The sequence below is a fragment of the Crocodylus siamensis genome, chromosome 6 (assembly GCF_052110815.1).
Source record: "Crocodylus siamensis isolate JL-2025a chromosome 6, ASM5211081v1, whole genome shotgun sequence".
NCBI classification, from domain to species: Eukaryota; Metazoa; Chordata; order Crocodylia; family Crocodylidae; genus Crocodylus; species Crocodylus siamensis.
In genome coordinates this window covers 28,695,250-28,714,679 of record NC_143400.1, presented here as the reverse complement: position 1 = coordinate 28,714,679, position 19,430 = coordinate 28,695,250, and the positions used below count along the sequence as shown (strand labels likewise).

Here is a 19,430-nt window from a genome sequence, read left to right as displayed (position 1 = left end):
ATCCGTGCACCCTGATGAAGCCGTACCCTGCTGGCCACGCAGGGCTGGCTCATCTGCATTTCCAGCTGGTGCATTAAATTGAAGACAGCTCCCCAGATCTTGCTTCCCTTGGTATTTTCCATGTGTGTCCTGGTTATAGATGCCAGCTGGGCACGTGACGGTGAGAAATGGGAGGGGGGCAGTGCAGTGGTGACGTGGAGTGAGAGCAGCTGTAGACATGAAGGGCTGGAGCCTTGCCTACGCTTTGTTGGGAACTTGGCACCAGACGCAGGGGTTGGAAGGGCTTGGCTTCTGGCCCCAGCAGGGCAGGGGCTGCTTCGCTGCCATGTCCGTTTTATCCACTGACTGATATGCGAAAGGAAGGGGTGGTGGTAGGCCCTTGGTCCCCTTCCCTTCTGGGGCCGTGCCCGGCACACTGCATCGCGCTCCCTCTGGCCTCACAACTTGCCCTGGCAGCTTTACCAGGACGGGCGATTCTGACGGTGCGAAGCCCACGGCACAGGCCTGACACTTCACTGCAAAGCAGTTGTCAATTCAAACCATGCTGAGTGGGGAGAGCCCTTGAGCCTCTCTCCCACTTGCCGGGTACCTCCCACCCCAGGTCCCCAGGCTGCTGGACCAAGAGCTGGGAGAGCCTTGGTCCTCTTCTGCTTCTTGTTGACACAGAATTTCTTTCCTTCCTGAGCTCGGGTCCCTGCAAATGGGCCGAAATGCCACCTGGGTGGCCAGCTCCTAGCCACATGCACACCACTGATCTGTCTAAGGCCGGACCTGGGTTTGGTTAGAATTTGACCCTGCGCAACGAGATGGGAAGGGGCCAGGCACGAGGCAGAGGTGTGGCTGGTGGAAGGGTGTGTGTGTAAAAGGGAGAGAGCCTCTGTGACGTGCTGTGAGCGACTGAGACCGCCTCCGGTTTGGCTGTCATGCATAAGAGCAGAGACTGTCGGTGGGGTTTGCAGTGGGTGTTTCTCCTCTGCTACCAGTTGACAGCTCCTGTGGGGTGGCTCCATATGCAGCCAGTTGCTGTAACATGGACAAGGCCAGCCTCTGCTTTTTTCTAAGCGTCCCCCCACCTTTCTAGCTGGAAGTCCTGGGAAGCCAACAGCTGTGCATCCAGACTTGCCCATGTTGGCGTGTGCCACGTGTCCCCCATTCAAAATTACCCCTCTGTAGCACTTAAAGGACAGAGCTGTGATGGGTTTTCGAGAACACGAGCAACTCTGGTAGCCTGAGATGGAGCCTCGGTAGTTTGGGCAGCATCCAAGTCTTGTTCAGCCTCACTTGCCCCTCCGGGATTTTGAAGCGGAGCCTGTTCCCTCTGTGCCAGCAGCTGCCCTGGGGTCTGGGTGTTGTCTGGGTCTCGGGCTTGGGAGAGACACAGGCGTGGGTGCAGTCAGCAGTGGAGTTGCTTCAAGGTACGGTGTCTGAGAGGGAGAGCAGGGTCACAACAGCAGGATGGGGTAACGGGGAGCTGGAAGGTCACCCTGGCTGGGATGACTGAGAATGCTGCAACCTCAATCACCAAGGTTTGCTTCCCCCCCCCCCCCCACACACACACACCTGAGCTGGTGCCCAGCCCCAGACGCTGGCCAGGCTTTGCTGCTTTGCTGCTGCCCCTCTCCCCACCAGCTCTAGGTATAGCTTGCACTGCCATGGATGACCTGGCAGTGGTCCAGCTGCCCTTAGGTGGTGGAGTGAGGCTGGACTGCTCTGCTCAGCAGAGAGATCTGATGCTGAAGCAGGACTGGGCTGGGCATCCCTGCCGACGGACCAGCCCAGTGTCTCGGGGGCTGTTAAGTGAAGTGGGGGCCCAGCTCCAAGGTGCTGGCTCTGGAGATGCTCATGTTGGGCTGGCTCTGGTTAGTCTCATTCCACGTTGCAGCCAGGGCTGCTTCACGCTCCCACACACCACAGACGAATATTGTGCCACTAACCAGCCTAGCATGAAGATGACAGAGGCAGGTGAAGCCACGTGGCAGTCTTCCCCTTGCTGCTGATGCCAGCCCCAGCCCCAGCCAGCAAGCACTGGGTGTTTCTGAGCACGGGCGAGTGGAGGGGGCATGGGGCTACATAATTGACTGGCTTCGGATACGCTTGGTGCTGGGCAAGCTGCGAGGCAGGCCTCACGGTGTCTGCAACTGCCCGTGGAGGTTTAGTCTGGTTTGCGAGAGAAGCCAGAGAGGAGGGGAAGGCTGGCAGTGCCGTGCCCATTGGGGCAGTGGCTGGCCTAAGAGCGGTCTTTCTCAACCTGTGGGTCGTGACCCAGATCTAGGTCGCAAGAATGTATGAAAGGGCCATGAACAAACTTTAAAAAATGGATTCTCCTTTAGAGGAGAAAGATGTGGGACATGGTGGCTTGTCCCTTGCAGGCTGGCAGAGATCCAGGCCGCAAGGGGCTTCTGGGGGGGCTCCCCCTCCCCCACATACTGGGGGGAGCAGCAGAGTGGGAGCAAGGGGCACTTTACAAATGGGTCCTGGTACAAAAAAGGCTGAGCCCCGCTGGCCTAGAGCACACTGCGCTGCCCAAGAGGCTGCTCTGCAGCACGCCCCCTGCGGCCGAGTGATGCAGGCTTGGTGACCACCCCCGCCGAAGAGATGCTGTGCTCGTGGGGTGCAGTACAGCCTCCCCCAGAGGAGCTGAAAGGGGGATTAGGGCTTGCGAGCCCTGGCAGCTGATCCCAAAGGGCTCTTCCAGAGCAGCTCCCTGTGCGGGGGCTCAGTGCAGCACAGCACCGTGCAAGCCAAGGGCTGAGATGTGCCAGACAAGGGGTGAGCACCGTCTCTGCTGTGTGGGGTTTGCTCCTGGGGGAGGCGATGCAGCCTGGCAGGAGACAGCCCTCCTCACTGCCGTATGCTGTGTCCCCACGAGAGGGCTCTGCTGCTGTACCTCTGCTTCCCGGCCTGCCAGCACAAGCCCTAGCATGCTCTCATGCCAGATCAAGGTCGGTAGCACGATCTGCTGTGGTCTGAGTGGCTTCCCTGGGGCAGATGCCTGACCTGTTTGCACCTGCAGGGAGTGAGGCTACACCCGTGGGTTCCAGCTGGGCAGTTTCTCTTGCATGCTGCCCTAGCGCTGCATGCGGCCCGTTGCCACCGAGGTTTTTGGAGCACGGGAGCCGCAGCTCCGCGGGGATGTTGTGGCGTCTCATAACAGGATCCAGGCGGTTGGCTCAGCTTCCAGCTGGATGCCTCCCGGTGTGCATTCAGGGTTGGCTGGGGGGGCCTGCCCCTCTCCTCTGGCGCAGTATAAGCAGTCTTGCCTGCTCCCATCACTCCCTGGCTGCTCATCAGGGCCTGGGGTGTGCCTATGTGTCTGTGCCCTGTGGGCTGAGTGCAGCCCGGGGCTTGGGGGACTGACTGGGCATCCGAGGGCACTGTAGGGACCCAACTCAAAATGTAGCAAAAAAAGGAACTACAGCAAGAGTCTGTTCCTCCTGGGTGCTTTCCTGGGGCTCATCATTTTCTTCTCTAGCTTATTTCTATTTCTTCTGTGTATGAGAGTCTTGTGCATTTATCCTCCCAACCCGCCTATGAGGCTTGTCATACTGTGAAACTTCAGAAAGCAAGGCCGGCAGGGATGCCGGGGGTGCCCTTGGGCTGATACTCCCATTGCAACTGTGACCTGCACCCCCTGCATTGGAGTGTGCTCGGGTCTGTCCTCATGTGTGGCAATGGCTGCCCCAGCTGCCATGTAGCTAGGGGCACTTTTTCCCAGGGCAGAAACTGTGACCTGAGCTGCTGGCAGCTGCCTGTCAAATGGCTTGGGCTGTGGCTCTGGTTTGTAACAAGGGGAAAAGGTGTGCTCCAGAAGGCAGAGCACGGGGGAAAGGGTGGGCTGCTGGAGAGTGCCAGGACCATGGGTCTGGGAGTCTGAACTTGTGAGTAGCCCTGCTGCTGCATTACTAGGAGCTCCATCACCACCCTCACAACTAACGCACACCCACGCCAGCCAATGGGCTCAGACCCATGGCATCGAGGCATGCGATCCCAGTAGTGCAGGGGGCTGGACCGCACAACCCAGCTTGCTGTAGCACAGCAAGGGTAACTGCAGCAGAAGGTCCTTTGACAAGTGGCTTTTCTCTGGCCCCGGGTAACAGCAGCGAGAGCACCCCGAGTGGAGCCATGCCGGCTCACCGCTGAGAACATGGCTCCATGCGTGTGCAGCGTCGGGGCTTGTCTGTTAGTCCTGTGGTGGTTCCTGACCGTGCGCAGGGGTGTGGGGAGGCGCTGTCCTCGGCCCTGGGGGTCTGTTGAGACTTTAATCATTCTCCCTAAGGTGCCATATAATTTACTCCACTATTGAGTATGGAAAGATCTACACAGGACTCCCAAAATGAACCGAGGAGAGGCATCCAGTATCAAATGCACCCTTTCAGTGCTTTGCAACAGAAGAACTGCTCTGCTGCTTCCAGTCAAGAAATGAGTGAAAGCAAAGAGCTGCCAGTCCCAAGGCTACCTTGAGTCTAAGAGAGCCACTGCTTTAGGGGCTTTGGAAATGATGCCTAGGGCTCAGGGCCTTTCAGCGAGTTAAACATCTCGCTTGCACAGAAGCTTTTCTGAAGCCAGCTGCCCCCTCACCACTGTGGGTCTGTAGTGTGAGGAGGGGGCTGCTGCTTGTGTCACATGGTGGGGGGGAGGTGTCGAGGATAAATCTGCTCGTTTCCTTCAGTTTGGAAGCTCCAAATAGGATGGTCTGTGGCATCCTGTACTGAGAGAGGGCACTTACATGCAGTAGATGAGGGCTGCTCTGAATGCAGCCAGCCCTTCTTAGGCTGCCACCGATGCGCAGTGCGATGGTGACAAGCTACTGCCATGCTTCAGAGACCCACTCCTCAAGGGCAGGACTACCAGGAGGGCAACCCCATCTCCTTCTCTGTTCTCTACAGCAGTGGTACCTACCAGCAGGCTTTTTTTAACTTGGATGATGATTTTTGCAGTGTCCATTGTCTTCCCTGGAAGAGGTAGAGAGATGTCTTGTAAAATCAGAGCATTGTCCCCTTTTCTTCCCTGTTTAAGCTTTTCAAAGTGTGTGTGGGCGGGGTGAGGGTTGTGGGGGTGAGAGTTTTCTTACCAGTTGTAAGCCCAGGTCTACCCCAGCCCTCGCTGCTGGATACCAAGAGGTGAGAGGGGCTTTATGGATAAGTGGTGTGTGCACAAACGGTGGAAATCCCCCATGCTTACCACGCCTGCATGCTTCACTTGAAACAGCGGAAGCCAAAACCTTCCCCTCTGCTCTGGGCATCAGACATGTGTATGGGGTGCCATAATTGCCCAGCACCCACTTTTGCTTTCCAGACTTGAAATCATACCCTAAGAAGGAAGAGAGATTGGATGGAAACCCCCATCATATTTGTGTGTGTGTGTGCGTGCGCGCACACGCGTGCATGCGCAGCGGCTGGCTGGCTGGCTGGCTCCCCCCACCTCCGTGTAGCTGGGCGACTGCCAATAGCAGTCTTGTGTACAGTCTTGCAGCTTGAGCAGCGTTGGATTTGTACAGGCCTGGCTCGCTGTTGCTAGCTGCAGTCAATCCATTTTCCATGTGAGCAGTTACCGGAGCTAGGGGAGCTGAGTTCTGCCACTGAGAACTAACCAACAAAGGTAACACGGGCCCATGCACAGCCCTGTGGCTCCAGCTGGAGTTAGATCAGGGGTGGGCAAAATGCAGCCCGCCAGGCCATTCTATCCGGCCCACGGGGCCCCTAAAAATTTAGAAAATGAATATTAATTTGCCCTGGGCTGCCTGGCATGCGGCCCCCTGCCCAAAATAATTGCCTGCCCCTGAGTTAGATCAATGCATGCAACTGAGTTTGCAAAAAGCCATCAAGCAGGTGGTTGCTGATGTTAAGACCATGTTTCTCCAGTGCAGATATGAATACATTTTTAGTCTTGCAAGAGAAACCTGCATGGACTGACCAGCATGAACATGAAGGCTAGTGTGGAGAGTATTTGAAGATGACTGACTTCCCGCTTCCTCGTGCCAGGGCACTGAGTCCTTGTGGTGAATAAACACAGGTTTTGGGTATTGTTTTGGCATAGCAAGGGCCAGCTGTTTAAGGTATTTTAGCCATGAAGTGAGGTTCATAAAAGTCAGTGGGTGCCTAACACCCATGGGAGGGGACAGGATGGTGCCTCAGTGCTCAGCTAACTCCTGCACTTCTGTTTGTACCCAAGTACCCTTAAATATCTGGCTCTAGGAGCCTATGCCTATATGGAGTGGGGTGGGGTGGGGTTCCCCAGAAATCACTGCACCTATGAAGGGCTCGCAGGATCTTGGCCCACTGTCTTTCTTGCGGCTACTTCCTGCTAGGACCTGACCCACCCCTAGTGCCCAGGTTGTGGCCTGAGCAGCTGGGTCCAGGACTTGGAATCAGAAGGACCTGGGTCCTGGTCCTGTCCTATGTAGACTGCAGCTACTTCCTATCCTGTGGCTCTTTGTCAATCTGTCTGTCTAAGGAGTATGTACTGACCTCTATGCTAGGTATGTGGGTTCCAGATGTTAAGTCCAGCGCAAGCACCAGAGAATGATTAAAAAGCAATTTACTATGGGGGTCACAGCAAGGCTTCCCAGTCTGCATATGGGGTAGGAATTGTGCCCTGTGTTAATGGATGTGCCAAGTCCTGTTAGTGGCCATAGGAGATAGTCTCTTAAGTAGGAGGAGGAGGAGCTGAGTCTTCTCAGTTGTGGCATGAAAGGAGGCCAACCAGTAATTGGGCTTGAGGGGCTAGAGGCAAGGTCTGAATACAACAAGCTTTCTGAAGTCATCTGTGTGCACCTGCATGGCTATCAGAAGATGATGGCATCTGTAACAGCCTTACTCTAACTGTTTTCAAGGAGTGTGGCCAGGTTTGGTGAACTGAAATGGAGCTGATGTAGAATGGTCTTCAGCTGTGGCCTCTGGATGATGAGTGGACCTGTTGCCTGAAGGAAGCCGATTGGTGTTTCTGGGAAGTGAGCTAGGTTTGCTCACAAGTCTGCTGTCTTTTGGCTGGGGGTCAGGACCTCATGATGAAGAGGCTTGCTGTGATTGGGCTAGAGCCTGGGGAGGCAGGGCCAGCCTTGGCTAAGAGCCAGCCTTTGAGCGACTATTGGAGGCAGATGACCACAGGGCACTTAGCAAGGCACTTTGGGGTGGCCCACAAAGTTGCCCTAGCACTGGGAAGACCTTTCCTGGGAGAGCTTTCCTGTGTTTCCCCACTGCCAACAAGCTAGATTTAACACAAGGCAGCCACTCTGTTGCTTGAATGTTGGGCACTTCATTTAATTCAAATGGTGAGATAGAAAAGAAGCAAGAGACAAAACCAAATACAGGAAACAAGGTAAGGCATGGTCCCCATAAACCAAGCAGACTGGCTATGTACAAGGGAAGCAGTGGTAACAATCATCTTTTCTAAATTCCTTTGTTCCTGCACCAGGTGCCAACTTTCAGCAACTGTGGCTGTTTCAACCAAGCCACAGCAGTGTTCACACCTGCTTCTGGGGCTTTATTGCATTGACAGTCTCTTTCATCTCTGGTGCCCCATGTTTGGTCAGTAGCAGACGGCTTCTAGAGGAGGGAAAAGGTTAAACAGACAGAACATGCCTTAGCTACCTGCAGCATAGAAAACCATCCTAGCAATCTAGTAAGGTCAGCCTCGAGTCAGCTAACTAGAAATTCAACAAGCGACTAGGCTGCATTAGCTCCACATGACTAGTGATAGCCAGGGGAGTGTAGTAATTTGGCTCTGATTTTTCTCCAACTTCAAATGTGAGGCTTGCACTGGTGCAATCTGCAGAGTTGACAAAGCAGTAAAGTGCAAGTCTGCCAGGCCTTATGCCACAGCCAGTATGGGGCTGTGGCACACACTGCTACCTGAAGACTTGCACAAGAAGTGGGAAGCCAGGAAAGTACCTGGGCCTATTTTTCAATAAAGCTTTTTATTACTTGGGTGTATGTGTGTGTTTGTTTTTTACATGACTGATGAGAGAACGTTTTCTCCTCTCCTGCATGTGGAAGCAGGCAGGAGGGATGTCTCAATTACAGATGCCTGTACCCAAAAATAAGAGGAGAGCTACTAAAAGAAAACAGAACATAAACCATCTTATTAGCAACCTGGCTACTATACAGGAGAGCACAGAGGATGACTGCTAAGCACCCAGTAATAGCCTGCACTGCTATCTTGTTCAGGTGGGGCTCTACTACAGAGATGAAGCAACTGCCTTTCTCAGTCAGTTCAGAAGGAATGAATTCATTGGCTCAGTCAGCTAAACATTTGTGGCAGAAGGGGAGACCTACAAGTCATTAATAAATATCACAAGACACTCAGTTGTTTTTGTGGAATCTCATGAAAACAAAAATAGTCTAGAGTAAAAAGTAACATTCATTCATCAAAAAGCAACACAGCTAGATGAAAACAATGCAATGAAAGGTAACTCCTGGACCCAGGGATGGCAATTACAGCAGTACCAAGATGCTTAAGTTATCCAAAAGCATGGTAGGAAATCTTCAAGTGCACCTATATTCCAAAGCAGTCTTGGATGCGAAGCATCCCACTTTTATAACACATTACAACATTTAACAAGCTATTTCTTATTTGCAAGTAGCTTAAGTCATGACTAGTTTTGGCAAGCTGACTTTTGGATGCTTGGCATAGCTCCACTGGCTTAAGCTGCCACCACTGATTTGGGTATTATTCATTTCCAACAAATGCAAATTCTATGTCCTAAGCCTACAGGGTAATACCTTTAATACCAACACAGAGCAGCTCATTCATTTTAACAGCAGCTGTCAAGTGTCACACCTACACCTTTACCATACTCTCTTGGCTCTTTGCACACATTTTGTACTGGTAACATCCAACTTCGAACAAGTTAGCTAAGTACTTGATCTTTCTAGACCGTTTATTTGCCTAGAATTCCAGTCTCATTCACTAGCCTACCTGCCAGCATCAGACAATAAAGCATCCAAACTGTAAAGCGAGCCATCCCAGGCTAGTCGGCTTCTATTAAGTTTGATGGCAGAGATCTCAAAAGTCCAAAACAATGCATGTACAACTATGCCAGAAGCCCCCTCACCTCAAGGATCTCATTCACAACAGAATCAATGCTATGGTGGACATGGTGGGCTTTGATCCTGCAGTTCCTTCAACCCTGGGGAAAAGCTTCCCTATGCCTTGGCCAGGCCCCTTTTGTTTCAGCTCTCACAGGGTTACAGGGTGACATTTTTATTTTCAGAGGAGGGGAGAAAGTCATGAGCTGAGAAGAGCAGAAACAAGTCAAATCTTCCAGCTGGGAGAATGAAAGACCTATATTGCAATGAGTTGTGCAAATTTCAGCAAAGAAGATTTACTACTGTCTCCTTATCATTAAATTCTTGCAGAAAACAAGTCTTTCACTTTTCACATAAAGCAGAGATGGAAGCAGTAGTTAATTAATGCCTACAATATTTGCTTATGAAAGGCTAAACTACTATATTTACTACTACACTTCTAAACATACTCATAGGATAACATAATTTGCATTCAAAAGTAATGGTTTAAATACAAGTCATTACCCATACCAAGTCTCAGTACAGAGTCCAGTTCCATACTGGTTTTGTGAAACCAGTTTTCCCAAAGTTTTTGCTAACAGGAAAAATTAAGCCATAAACAAATCCAAGATGGTTTTGTAGTTAAGTCACATATATTAGATATTTAACATTGATTAGAAAGAATTGGTGCAAACACCATTTGGAGGACTTGTCTATTGTACAAGCCAGGATTTTACAACAGTGGACAGCATGCTTGCTGAAAGAAAACCAAGTCCTTAAAGTGGTGGACAGTCTTCCTGATCAAGTAGAAGTCTACATGTCAAAATAGTGCACGTTAGACAATTAGCCCTGCAAACTTTGGCTCCATAGTAGTAAGCGACCTCAACTGCTCAGTAGTAAGCTTGACTGCAGGTCTTGAAGTACTATGGGGTTTTTTTTTGTTAGCCTTGTGTATCACAATATAGCTACTTAGTTCAAACACACCAAATGTGGTATGAATTTCACCCCTTTCCATCAGGTGACATTTACTGTCCCTGAATGACTTGGATTTCTAAAAATCAAGGTGCTGAACATTTGCCTCTAGTTTCAATTACAACTTTTAATTCAATTCAATTATGAGAGAAATCTCTCTCGCAATATTTTTTGGAGTCTTGTCCACGAAGTCTTCTGGCTCCCTGCCCAAGATATAAACCACTATCAAACACCAACATTTTAGAAACAAAGCCACACATCCCGCCCCCGCCCCCCAACCGAGAAATTAACAGAGTAAGCAGCTCAAATGAAACCCAGGGGCACGCACGTGTGACCTGCGACTGCCCTAACATAGCAGTTGACACGTGCACAGTTAGTGTCATCCCTCTGGGTGTGTACCCACCTGGTAGGGTGAAAGCAGGGATGCTCAAAGCAGGATCCTGTTTCACAGAGGAAAGGTCTTGCAGATGTTCAAAAACAGGGTTGCTCGTAATCAAACCAGTACCCAAATGCTGGGTGTTTTAGTGTTGCAAAACTTGCTTTGGGGGTGAGGGGTCAAGAGTCCCTTGCCAGCCTGGGGAATGTATAGTTTTGTGACTACTGCACAACAGGCTCTCAGGGTTGCTTTTCACTTTGGTAACTATGCAAGGACTGGGTCAGATGCTGCTCTCACTTGCACTGAGGTTCAGCCTCAACTCCACATGTGCTGGTGGAAGAGTAGATTTTGGCCCGCTGTCTGAAAGGACTGTCAGGTGCTAAAGCACAGGCAAGATCCTGCTGAGGCTACTTGGAGCAAGTTTACCAACAGAGTTCAGAGGAGAGAACAACCTGTCTGTGGAGTTCCCCAGTGTAAAGGAGTCAGAATTTGACCCAAGCTCTTTATAATCCCTGGTGACTCACAATTCATCATGATGCCAAATCTAATTTCATATACCAGGGCCTGCCCTCATGGCCCGAAAGCACGACAATTACTTCATGTAACCATATCTCTTCAATGACATGAGCAAACCACACTGAATAACAAATACAGCTCAATTATCTCAAAGTAAAGTGGGGGACCCTCAACTACATGACTGGGCATTTATCAAAGAAAATAATTCAACACCCTTTGTGAGGCGTAATTCAACAAAACACAACTACGGCCATAGCACGTGGAATCTATTTGACAATCACCAAATGCAAAAGAATTATGATCATCTTCTACACAAACGACCATTTAACAAAATAAGATTTGACCTAGGGGATCTGGAAAAAACAAAGTATTTTGGTACCAAAAGAGTCTCTCATTCCCTTCCCCATGCCCCTAACATTCAGATGAGCTTTTATTCTACCGTTACAGATTTGGCCAGATTTCTTGGAAAATCAACCTGCAAAGAGATAAAACATGGAATTTGTGAACAGGAAGGTAGGCATCGACATTTTATACTTCCTAAGAGCCATTACAGGGAGACATCTGAAAGTTACTGGAATGTCTTGGCAAGGTTTTCCACTTTTGTGCAAAAAAAATGCACCAAGGCTTCCTGTGCTCTGGGACTCATAGGCTCAGATTAAAATATTTGTCTTCCTGGGAGCCAAAATGACAACTCATGAGAGAGACAGTGATGCTAGACTGAGGCAAAGGTTATGACTTATTAAAGGTCACACACTAAGCCTTTAGGAAGAAGGGCAGAACTTTTTACCAGAGCTGTATAAAGCACTATGACTAGGAAGGACTACTCAAAGCTAAATACACAGGACCTTTCTGGTCTCTGATGGAGCTAAGGCATGCACTTTTCTCCTCAGTGACCTAATCTTCATTATGTTGATGTCCCTATTAAGGCCTTATTAGAGCACAGCTTTCTGTTCAGCATAACAAAGATCTCTTCCTGTCCTCTCAACAGTAAGTACAGTATGGAAGGGGGACAGAGCTAGTAGAGTACTTACATCATAGCCTCTGAGCACTGCAAGATGGAAAGCCAGGAGCTGGAGAGGGATAACGCTCAGGATCCCCTGCAGACAGTCCACAGAATGGGGAACTTTGATTGTCCTCTTATTATTCTTAATTGTCTCTATATCTTCCTTATCACAAATCACCACGGGCCTTCCCTGGAAGAAAGACATGCATCAGCAAGCAGAGGAGCCATCATCAGGAAAAACTGACAAGGGCCATATATTTATTTGTTCAAATCTGGCAAATATTTCACTTAATTTCTAAACAGCACAGCAGTCACTTAAGAGTACTGTGACCCTAAAATACTATGTTGAAGGCTTAAGCCTAAACTAGGGGTCTGTTACTCTTGCCTTTTTACCAGGGAACTTCCTTACAGGACGCTGAACAACATTCAAGTATTAAAATGTTCAGTCGGCAACAGCACGTCACTTCTCAAAGCCCTGATGGAAGTGGATAGTTTTCACAGGACATAAGCTGAGAAATGTTTAAAATGTTAAATTACCTTATACCACTCGTGCTATTCTGGCTGAACTAACCGAAGTCAGAAAAAATCAGATTTAAATTTATATTTACATGCTCTAGCTCAGGGGTGGGTAGTTATTTTGGGCGGAGGGCCGCTTACCCAGTTTTGGCAGGCTGTCAGGGGCTGCATGGGTAGCCCCGCCCCTTGACAGGTGCCCCGCCCCCAGTCACCATCTAGGTAGGGACCAACATCCCAGGGCCAGCACCGTTGGGGCCCAAAGCAGGCAGAGGCTGGCAGGGGTCTGCGGAGCTGGGCTGGGCTGCACCAGCAAGGAGAGGGGGGAGCTGGCCCAGCTCCACAGAGCCCCTGTCGGCTGGGACCCCGCACTCCTGCCACCCTGCCCTGGGCCCCGCCGGCACCGACCCTGGGGCACCAGTGTGGGCCCTGTGCTCCCGCTCACACCCAGTGCCCCGCAGTACAGGCGGGGGGCAGCGCACAGCCCTGACCCCCTGCTTGCCGGCAGGGAAGAAGCTGGTACTGAGCGCAGGGAAAAGCGGCCCCTCGCTCACCCCATGGCCTGCGCTCGCAGCCCACGCGGGGCTGTCTGGAGCAGGCAGTCAGTCCCAGGTGGGCTGTGAGCAGCTGCAGCGCGGGGCATCAGCCACACAGTGAGCGAAGAACATTTTTGAAAGGAACCAAGGGCAGAGAAATATTAATTTGCTACATTTTTTTAGGGGCCCCGTGGCAGATAGAATGGCCTCGCGGGCCATATTTCACCCACCCCTGCTCTAGCTAGAAAAAGTCTCTATAAATATAAATGTGTGTGTAAGCTCTGGGCTTCACCAGCTATTGAATTAAATATTTACAACAGCTTTTGTTCACGGAAGTTGATGCATCATTTCTGTCTGGGACTCCTTTGAAGATGATGCTGTTAAACCACCTTTTGTTCATCTTACATAAAATTGCGATTAAAAGCCCACCGAGTTTACTTTGCTAAATGGACAGTGTCCACCTAACAGCTGTTCAGTGGCCTCAAAATTCACCTGAGCTGAATATGAAGGAAAAGGTTTGAAAGACTCATTGAAAGCACTACCCTCACCTGCACTACAGTACTGCCCACAATGCCGTTGGCCCATCCCACACGTCCTAGCATTTCCTAATACTTTACCAGCGAAGGAATCAATTTGAACTTCCAGACTCTGAGGATGGATACAAATAAAATGTGGCTCTAACTTACCTGTCGTGCGATAACCTGCTGGAGAGCATTCTGGCACTTGGCATATGTATGGTCCCGCATGATAATCATGATAACTGGCATCAATTTGTCCACCAGTGCCAAGGGACCGTGCTTCAGCTCACCAGCCAATATCCCTTCTGAATGCATGTAGGTGATTTCCTTAATTTTCTGCACAGGAAGAATATTGAAAGAGTTATTTCCCCTGCAGTGACAATGTTTTTTGCTATCAGGGTGTGTCAGCTATTTACATCACTCTTCCTCAGAATGAGCAAGGATCTGAAGACAACTCTTACCTTTTAAACTCCCTCTCACATTTGCTTTTGGCACAAGTCAACATGTGGAGGTGAGAAGCCTGGATGAAGTTTCAAGCGGTGTTCTAGCTCAAGAAACAGGCCACCAATACTCTTGGGTCTCTACCCCCAGATCTACCCAGAACTCTGTGGTTTGGGGTAATGCACAGCGTGTCTGCACAGATCCAAAAGTAACTGTGTACTTACATACCAAAAACATAATTGTGGAACAACTGGAAACTGCTCCAGCCTATGGAAGGCTTTGCTCTTTTTATTTATTTAACTCCAGAGTCTAATCAAAGTTAACATGTGAGCAACAGACGCATGTTTAAAATGGTTACAGTACACAGCTATTAAGACAGTGGGTGAAATGGTTTGCAAAGTGCCCTGCTTAGAGTTCATCTTAAATACTTTGTACAGAAAGCAAAACAAACATTTCACCTAAATATCAGCTACTCCAGGGCTGTTTTGGGGAATGTCACAACTGGCGTTTCTTTTTTTTTGAAGAAAAAGTTTACAAGCTGAGGAGATTCAGGATCTCAAACACCTCAGCGCCAAGCTCAGTGCTGGAGGGTTTGAGTTTACCATCCAACCCCACCACTCACGAATGGTGCGTGGCCCCGGTGACTGGGGGGGGGGGGTCATGGCTGCACTGGGGGTGGTGGCCGTAAGCTGGAAGCTCCTGCAGATGCTGCTGGCACGGTCGGCAGCAAAGGGGGGGTGCCCCGCCACCAGTCAAGCCCAGCTTCAAATGAAGAGTTTCCTTACCAAAGCCCCCTCCAGACACGTTGCATAGTGATAACCCCGGCCCATGATCAGAACGGACTTCTGGTGGTAAAGCTCGGTTGCCAGTTTCTGGATCTCATCGTCCATGCTCAGCACTTCTTTAATCAAGTCTAAGAGGAAGAGGCAAAGATGTAAGTAAAGCACGCTGCCCCTCCAAGTACATTTGGGCTTGGTACGAACCCTCCTGTTTTCTCACTGAAGGATAACACATTTGTTTGTGCCAGGAACCATCAGCTGCCCCTTTGGAGCTCAGTAAATGACTCCGTAATCTCATGTATAAGAACCTAAGCAGTGCCATACTGCATCCGACCAATGCTCCAACAGTGGCAGAAGTGGCTGCTATATAGGGAACGATCTCTAGAGGGACCTACTCTTTATCCAGTACCACCAATCCTTGATTCTAGGTTTAGAGACAGACTCATAGAAGCACAGAAAATGAGGGCTGGAAGGGACCTCAGGAGGTCATCTAGTCCAACCCCCTGCTGAAAGGAGGGTCGTTCCCAACTAGATCATCCCAACCAGGGTTTTGATGCCAGAGGAAACATCTTCAACCATTTTGTTCAACAGCTATTAATAGATCTCCCTGAATCTGCCTGTGTTATCTGCTTCCACCACCTCCTGTGGCAATGAGCTTCACAAGTTAACTATACGTTGCATTAAAAGTACTTTCTCTTGTTAGTTTTAATCTGTCACCTACTACTGACAGCCAGTGCTCCCTTGTTTTAGTATTCTGGTACTTGGTGTACAGTCCCTCCCTCAGTCAGCCCACGCCCTTCATGATTTTATAGCTCTCTATTATACCCCATTTCAGCCTTCTCCTTTCAACCTGAAGAGTCCTAACCATTTTGGTCTCTCCTGGCATGTCAACTGCTCCATGCCCGATCATTTTGGTTGCCAAGCCCCCTCTGCGCAAAAAACACCAAGTCCAAAAAGTTCAGTCTACAATGGGCAAGTGCCACACAATCTACCCCATCCTCTGTCCACAACTTCATCCTGGCCTTAAATCCTTAACAAAGATACTGCATCTGTTGTTCACAGGGTAAAAACCACAGGCACATTTAGAGTCGAAAGCCAGCCACCCATTCTGGCTCGCTTCAAATAATGGATCTCGTGTTGGCCCTCTGCAGACAGGAACAGAGCGAAGGGAACAGTGCTGACCAATGCGACCCATACCTGGCAGTCCTTTCAGACCTCTCATTATTTCTTTGCGCCTTTCTTGCATAGAAATCCTGTCGTCACACATCATGAGGGCAAACATCACTAAAGAAACAAACTGGCTAGTGTAGGCCTAGGAAGGAGAGAGAGGAGGAAGATAAGTGCCATCACATTCAGTGCCACACAACAGTACAGACACAAGCCTTGATTCGTAATCCACAACTATCGGGGTTAGTCAGTTTTAAGCACGAGAGGTCCTCAGAGTCCAAAGTTAAAAGTATGAAGGTGGATGCACCTTTATTTCCAGGATCTTACAATACAATACAGGTTATTCCAAAGCACACTGCAACCTTGACAAAATGCACTGGGATTAATGGCTGGGATTTTCAGAGGAGCCTTAGAGATTAGGTCCATTTTTATGGCTCATATGAAAGGGAATTTAGATGAAACTGAGTATCCAAGCTAAACCTAAACATTTGAGATTGAATTAAAAAAGGGGGGTGGGGGATGGTTAAAGCAGTATCTTAAGGCTGCCAAATCACCAGAAAGAGTTATTCTCATAGTGCCATTATTAAAGGGAGACTGTGCAACAGCTGGAGACTATCAGACTTTAGATAGCCTTGCCTGTGTTGTGGTATGCGACCGTGATGTCAGCAACAGATGTTGGAGGGAAAAATACAACTGTTTTGTGGTTTCCATGTCTAGTTTTTAATGGGCAGATTAAATGGTGGAGGAGCTACATTTTTTTTTTTTTTTTTGGCTGGAAATGTTTGAAGTTTCCCTATGAAGTTGCTTTTCACTCGGGCAGTGCTTAGATTTGCTTTTAAAAAGTCATGAGCGCAATGCCATGCTGCTGCACTACAATTTTCGTTCCAATTCAACATGGAAACACAAGAATGAAAAGTGCAAGGCGTCCGTGTGAACGGAGGCCCATGCCGAAGCAAGCACAACTGCACTGCAAGCCGGCTAAGGTAATGAGCACAAGTTCAGTGTTCAGAAATGCAGTAAATCAAGTGCACGATAAACAGAGAACCGATCACCATCACCCTTATTCTGCAACATCTGACCCCAGGTGCCACAGTTTGGACCTGCAGAGTAATATTTTCAGTAGTATCCCCCTTCCTGTTGGCAGCTGATTCGCTCTCTCTCTGTTTAACTCACTAAGTTAAATAAATGCAAGAGGCAAAAACCAGGCTGTATTACAATCAGTAGCCAAAATCACTGCAGATGGGAACAGGGCTGCTGCAGACAAGTGAAATGGAAAGCCAATAGACATATAGCCATCTCCACATTGCTAGTGAGTCAATAGCTATACTCTAGCACTTGCAAAGCAATTAAGTGATGGAGTAAGTATGTATTTTGATGCACCCATGTAAAAAAAACCAGCACACTCAAAAGCTGCAACACAGTGAGGAAAATGCTGAAAGTCAGCATTTCAGACAAGTACTTTGGATCTAATTTTCATCAAGGTACCTTCAATGAAATAGCTGGACTGGACATTTTTCCTCATGTGGAAATCATTTGTAGAAAGCAGTGAATTAAACTGGCCTCACAATTTTTCACCATTTAAAATTGATCATAGAAAATAAAAAGCCCTGTTCATCAAAGGTGTTTAGTCTGGTTCACCCTGCAATGGGGATACCAGCCAGCAAAATGCAGATTCTCACCTTTTTACCCTTCTTGGGCTGTACTATATTTGTACATGCTTTGAGTCCAACAGGACCACAGCAACTTGCGTTTCTGGCTGCAGGGGAAACCAAAGCTAAAAACTGTGTACATCTGCACGAATAAACAAAGCAAATGAACTCAAATAAAGGCAAGCTTTCCAACTAAACAATTACCCTAAACAAGCATCTGCAAGGCTAGTGTAAAACATGGCTCTTGCTAGATTTAATCAGAGGTGCTGTAAAAATCCTTGAAAGGAAGACTCCACACAATGACAAAAAATATCAAGTATTTAACAAGTTGGCCTGTGACATTTTGCTAGACAGGGATTCAAACCCTGTAAAGCAAATATCAAGAAATGCATTAAAATCTACAGTCAGCCTATTGGAAAAGCACAGCTCTGTAACCTTTCTAATTGTCTGCCACTGTTTAAGGAAAACACAAATGTATGGCCAAAGTTACTGCAGAAGGTTTATGGAGAATTCAAAGAGTCCAGAAAACCTTCAGGCATGCAAACAAGGCAATCAGATGTATTGCACATGCTCTGCCCTTGGTAGCATACAGCTCAAGTCTGGAAGTCAACGGCATCAATACAGAACAGCAATGTGAATACTGCCTGGATTTCTTCCTGCCGACAGCCAGAATTTCCTTTCGGGTTCCTACATTCTCGAAGTGGAGTTTCATAGACGTTCACAGCAATTCCTGGGGCTCATGGGCCAACCAGTAATTTAAGATCTGACATTTAAATTGCAGCACATACAGGTAAGTCTCTGTGTCACTAGAAAGTGACCTGCAAACTATAAAGTTGGCAAGGTAAACAGAATCCAGGAACAAATACAGCTCGCTCAAGACTTTTTGCAAGAATCATGATTTTTCCATGATCAAATTCCCCAGTGAACTGTTAAAACTCAAATGTGGTTTTTGGCTGAATTCATCTAACAGATTGACATCATCTCTCCCAGAACCTAACTAAATCAAAGCAGATTTCTCTGTGCAGAAGCACTCCATTTGAATGAATTGCTGCAAAGCAAATTTTATGCTATACCATGCATGTAGCCAGAGGCTGTAGCCAAGGAAATCAGGCTCCATATTTAGTGGACATCTCTGCATTTTTCAAAAATATCATTTTCTGTCTTCCATAAAATTACTGCTCTTCAAGTCTGCCCTTATTATTTTGGAATTCAGATTACCGACCCATTAGCAGAGTTGCTTTCAAAATGGGGTTATTTTTTAACTCATTTGAACAGTACAGAAGCCTGCTCACCTCTTCTGGCCTCAGAACTGCACCACAACTGAAGCATGCTGGAGGAAGCATGTTTGCGGGCAGTTTTCATACGCTGTCCCAACACCCTGGCACCCTCCCTGGCCCTGAATCAGCCGGAACAGCAATGGCAAACTAATAACCTCGCCTCTCTCCATCTGTTGCCGAAATCCTGTCCTCTCTTTAATCTTTTGAATTAAAAATATAAATGTTTGCCTTTATTTTTTTTAAAACATCTGCAAGAATGAATGTGGAGCATGCTGGGATGAAGGTGTGTGGCACTAGGTCAACAGTGCTATGTCCCAAGACCAACCACAGGGGTCAGGCAAGATGCCAAGGAGTTACACGTATACTGGAAACGTCTATAGAAGTCGAGGTATAAGCAGTGTGGATGCGTAAGGCCTGCCTAATTCCACACTGCAGAAGCTACCTGTTACCTTTTAATACTTCTTAGCACTTGTGAGCTGAGGCATTGAAGCCAAGCACCCTTTGATTTGAACAGACAGGGAATTAAATAGAGTGAACAGATCTGGTGCCGTTTGGTCCAGAACTCTAATATTTACAATATACTACAAGACTTGCTATGGTGAGCAAAACTTGCTAATCAGGGATTACTCTGGCTTCTCTGACCTCTTAGGAAAGCACCTTGAACAGGTGTCTGGAAAA

General features: G+C 48.5%; 1 protein-coding gene across 2 annotated transcripts in view; it reads right to left on the bottom strand.

The window, feature by feature from the left end:
* Positions 1-7,238: 7,238 nt before the first annotated feature.
* GFPT1 (glutamine--fructose-6-phosphate transaminase 1) overlaps positions 7,239-19,430 on the bottom strand; it is a 50,006-nt gene continuing 37,814 nt past the window's right edge. For both annotated transcript variants that reach the window (XM_090051082.1, XM_090051084.1), the window contains 5 exons: positions 15,857-15,971; positions 14,666-14,793; positions 13,608-13,775; positions 11,901-12,062; positions 7,239-11,344 (listed from right to left, as the gene is read on the bottom strand). In XM_090051082.1, the coding sequence (XP_089907208.1) occupies positions 11,300-11,344; positions 11,901-12,062; positions 13,608-13,775; positions 14,666-14,793; positions 15,857-15,971 (618 nt within the window). In that variant the 3' untranslated portion in view covers positions 7,239-11,299. The remainder of the gene's footprint in view (positions 11,345-11,900; positions 12,063-13,607; positions 13,776-14,665; positions 14,794-15,856; positions 15,972-19,430) is intronic.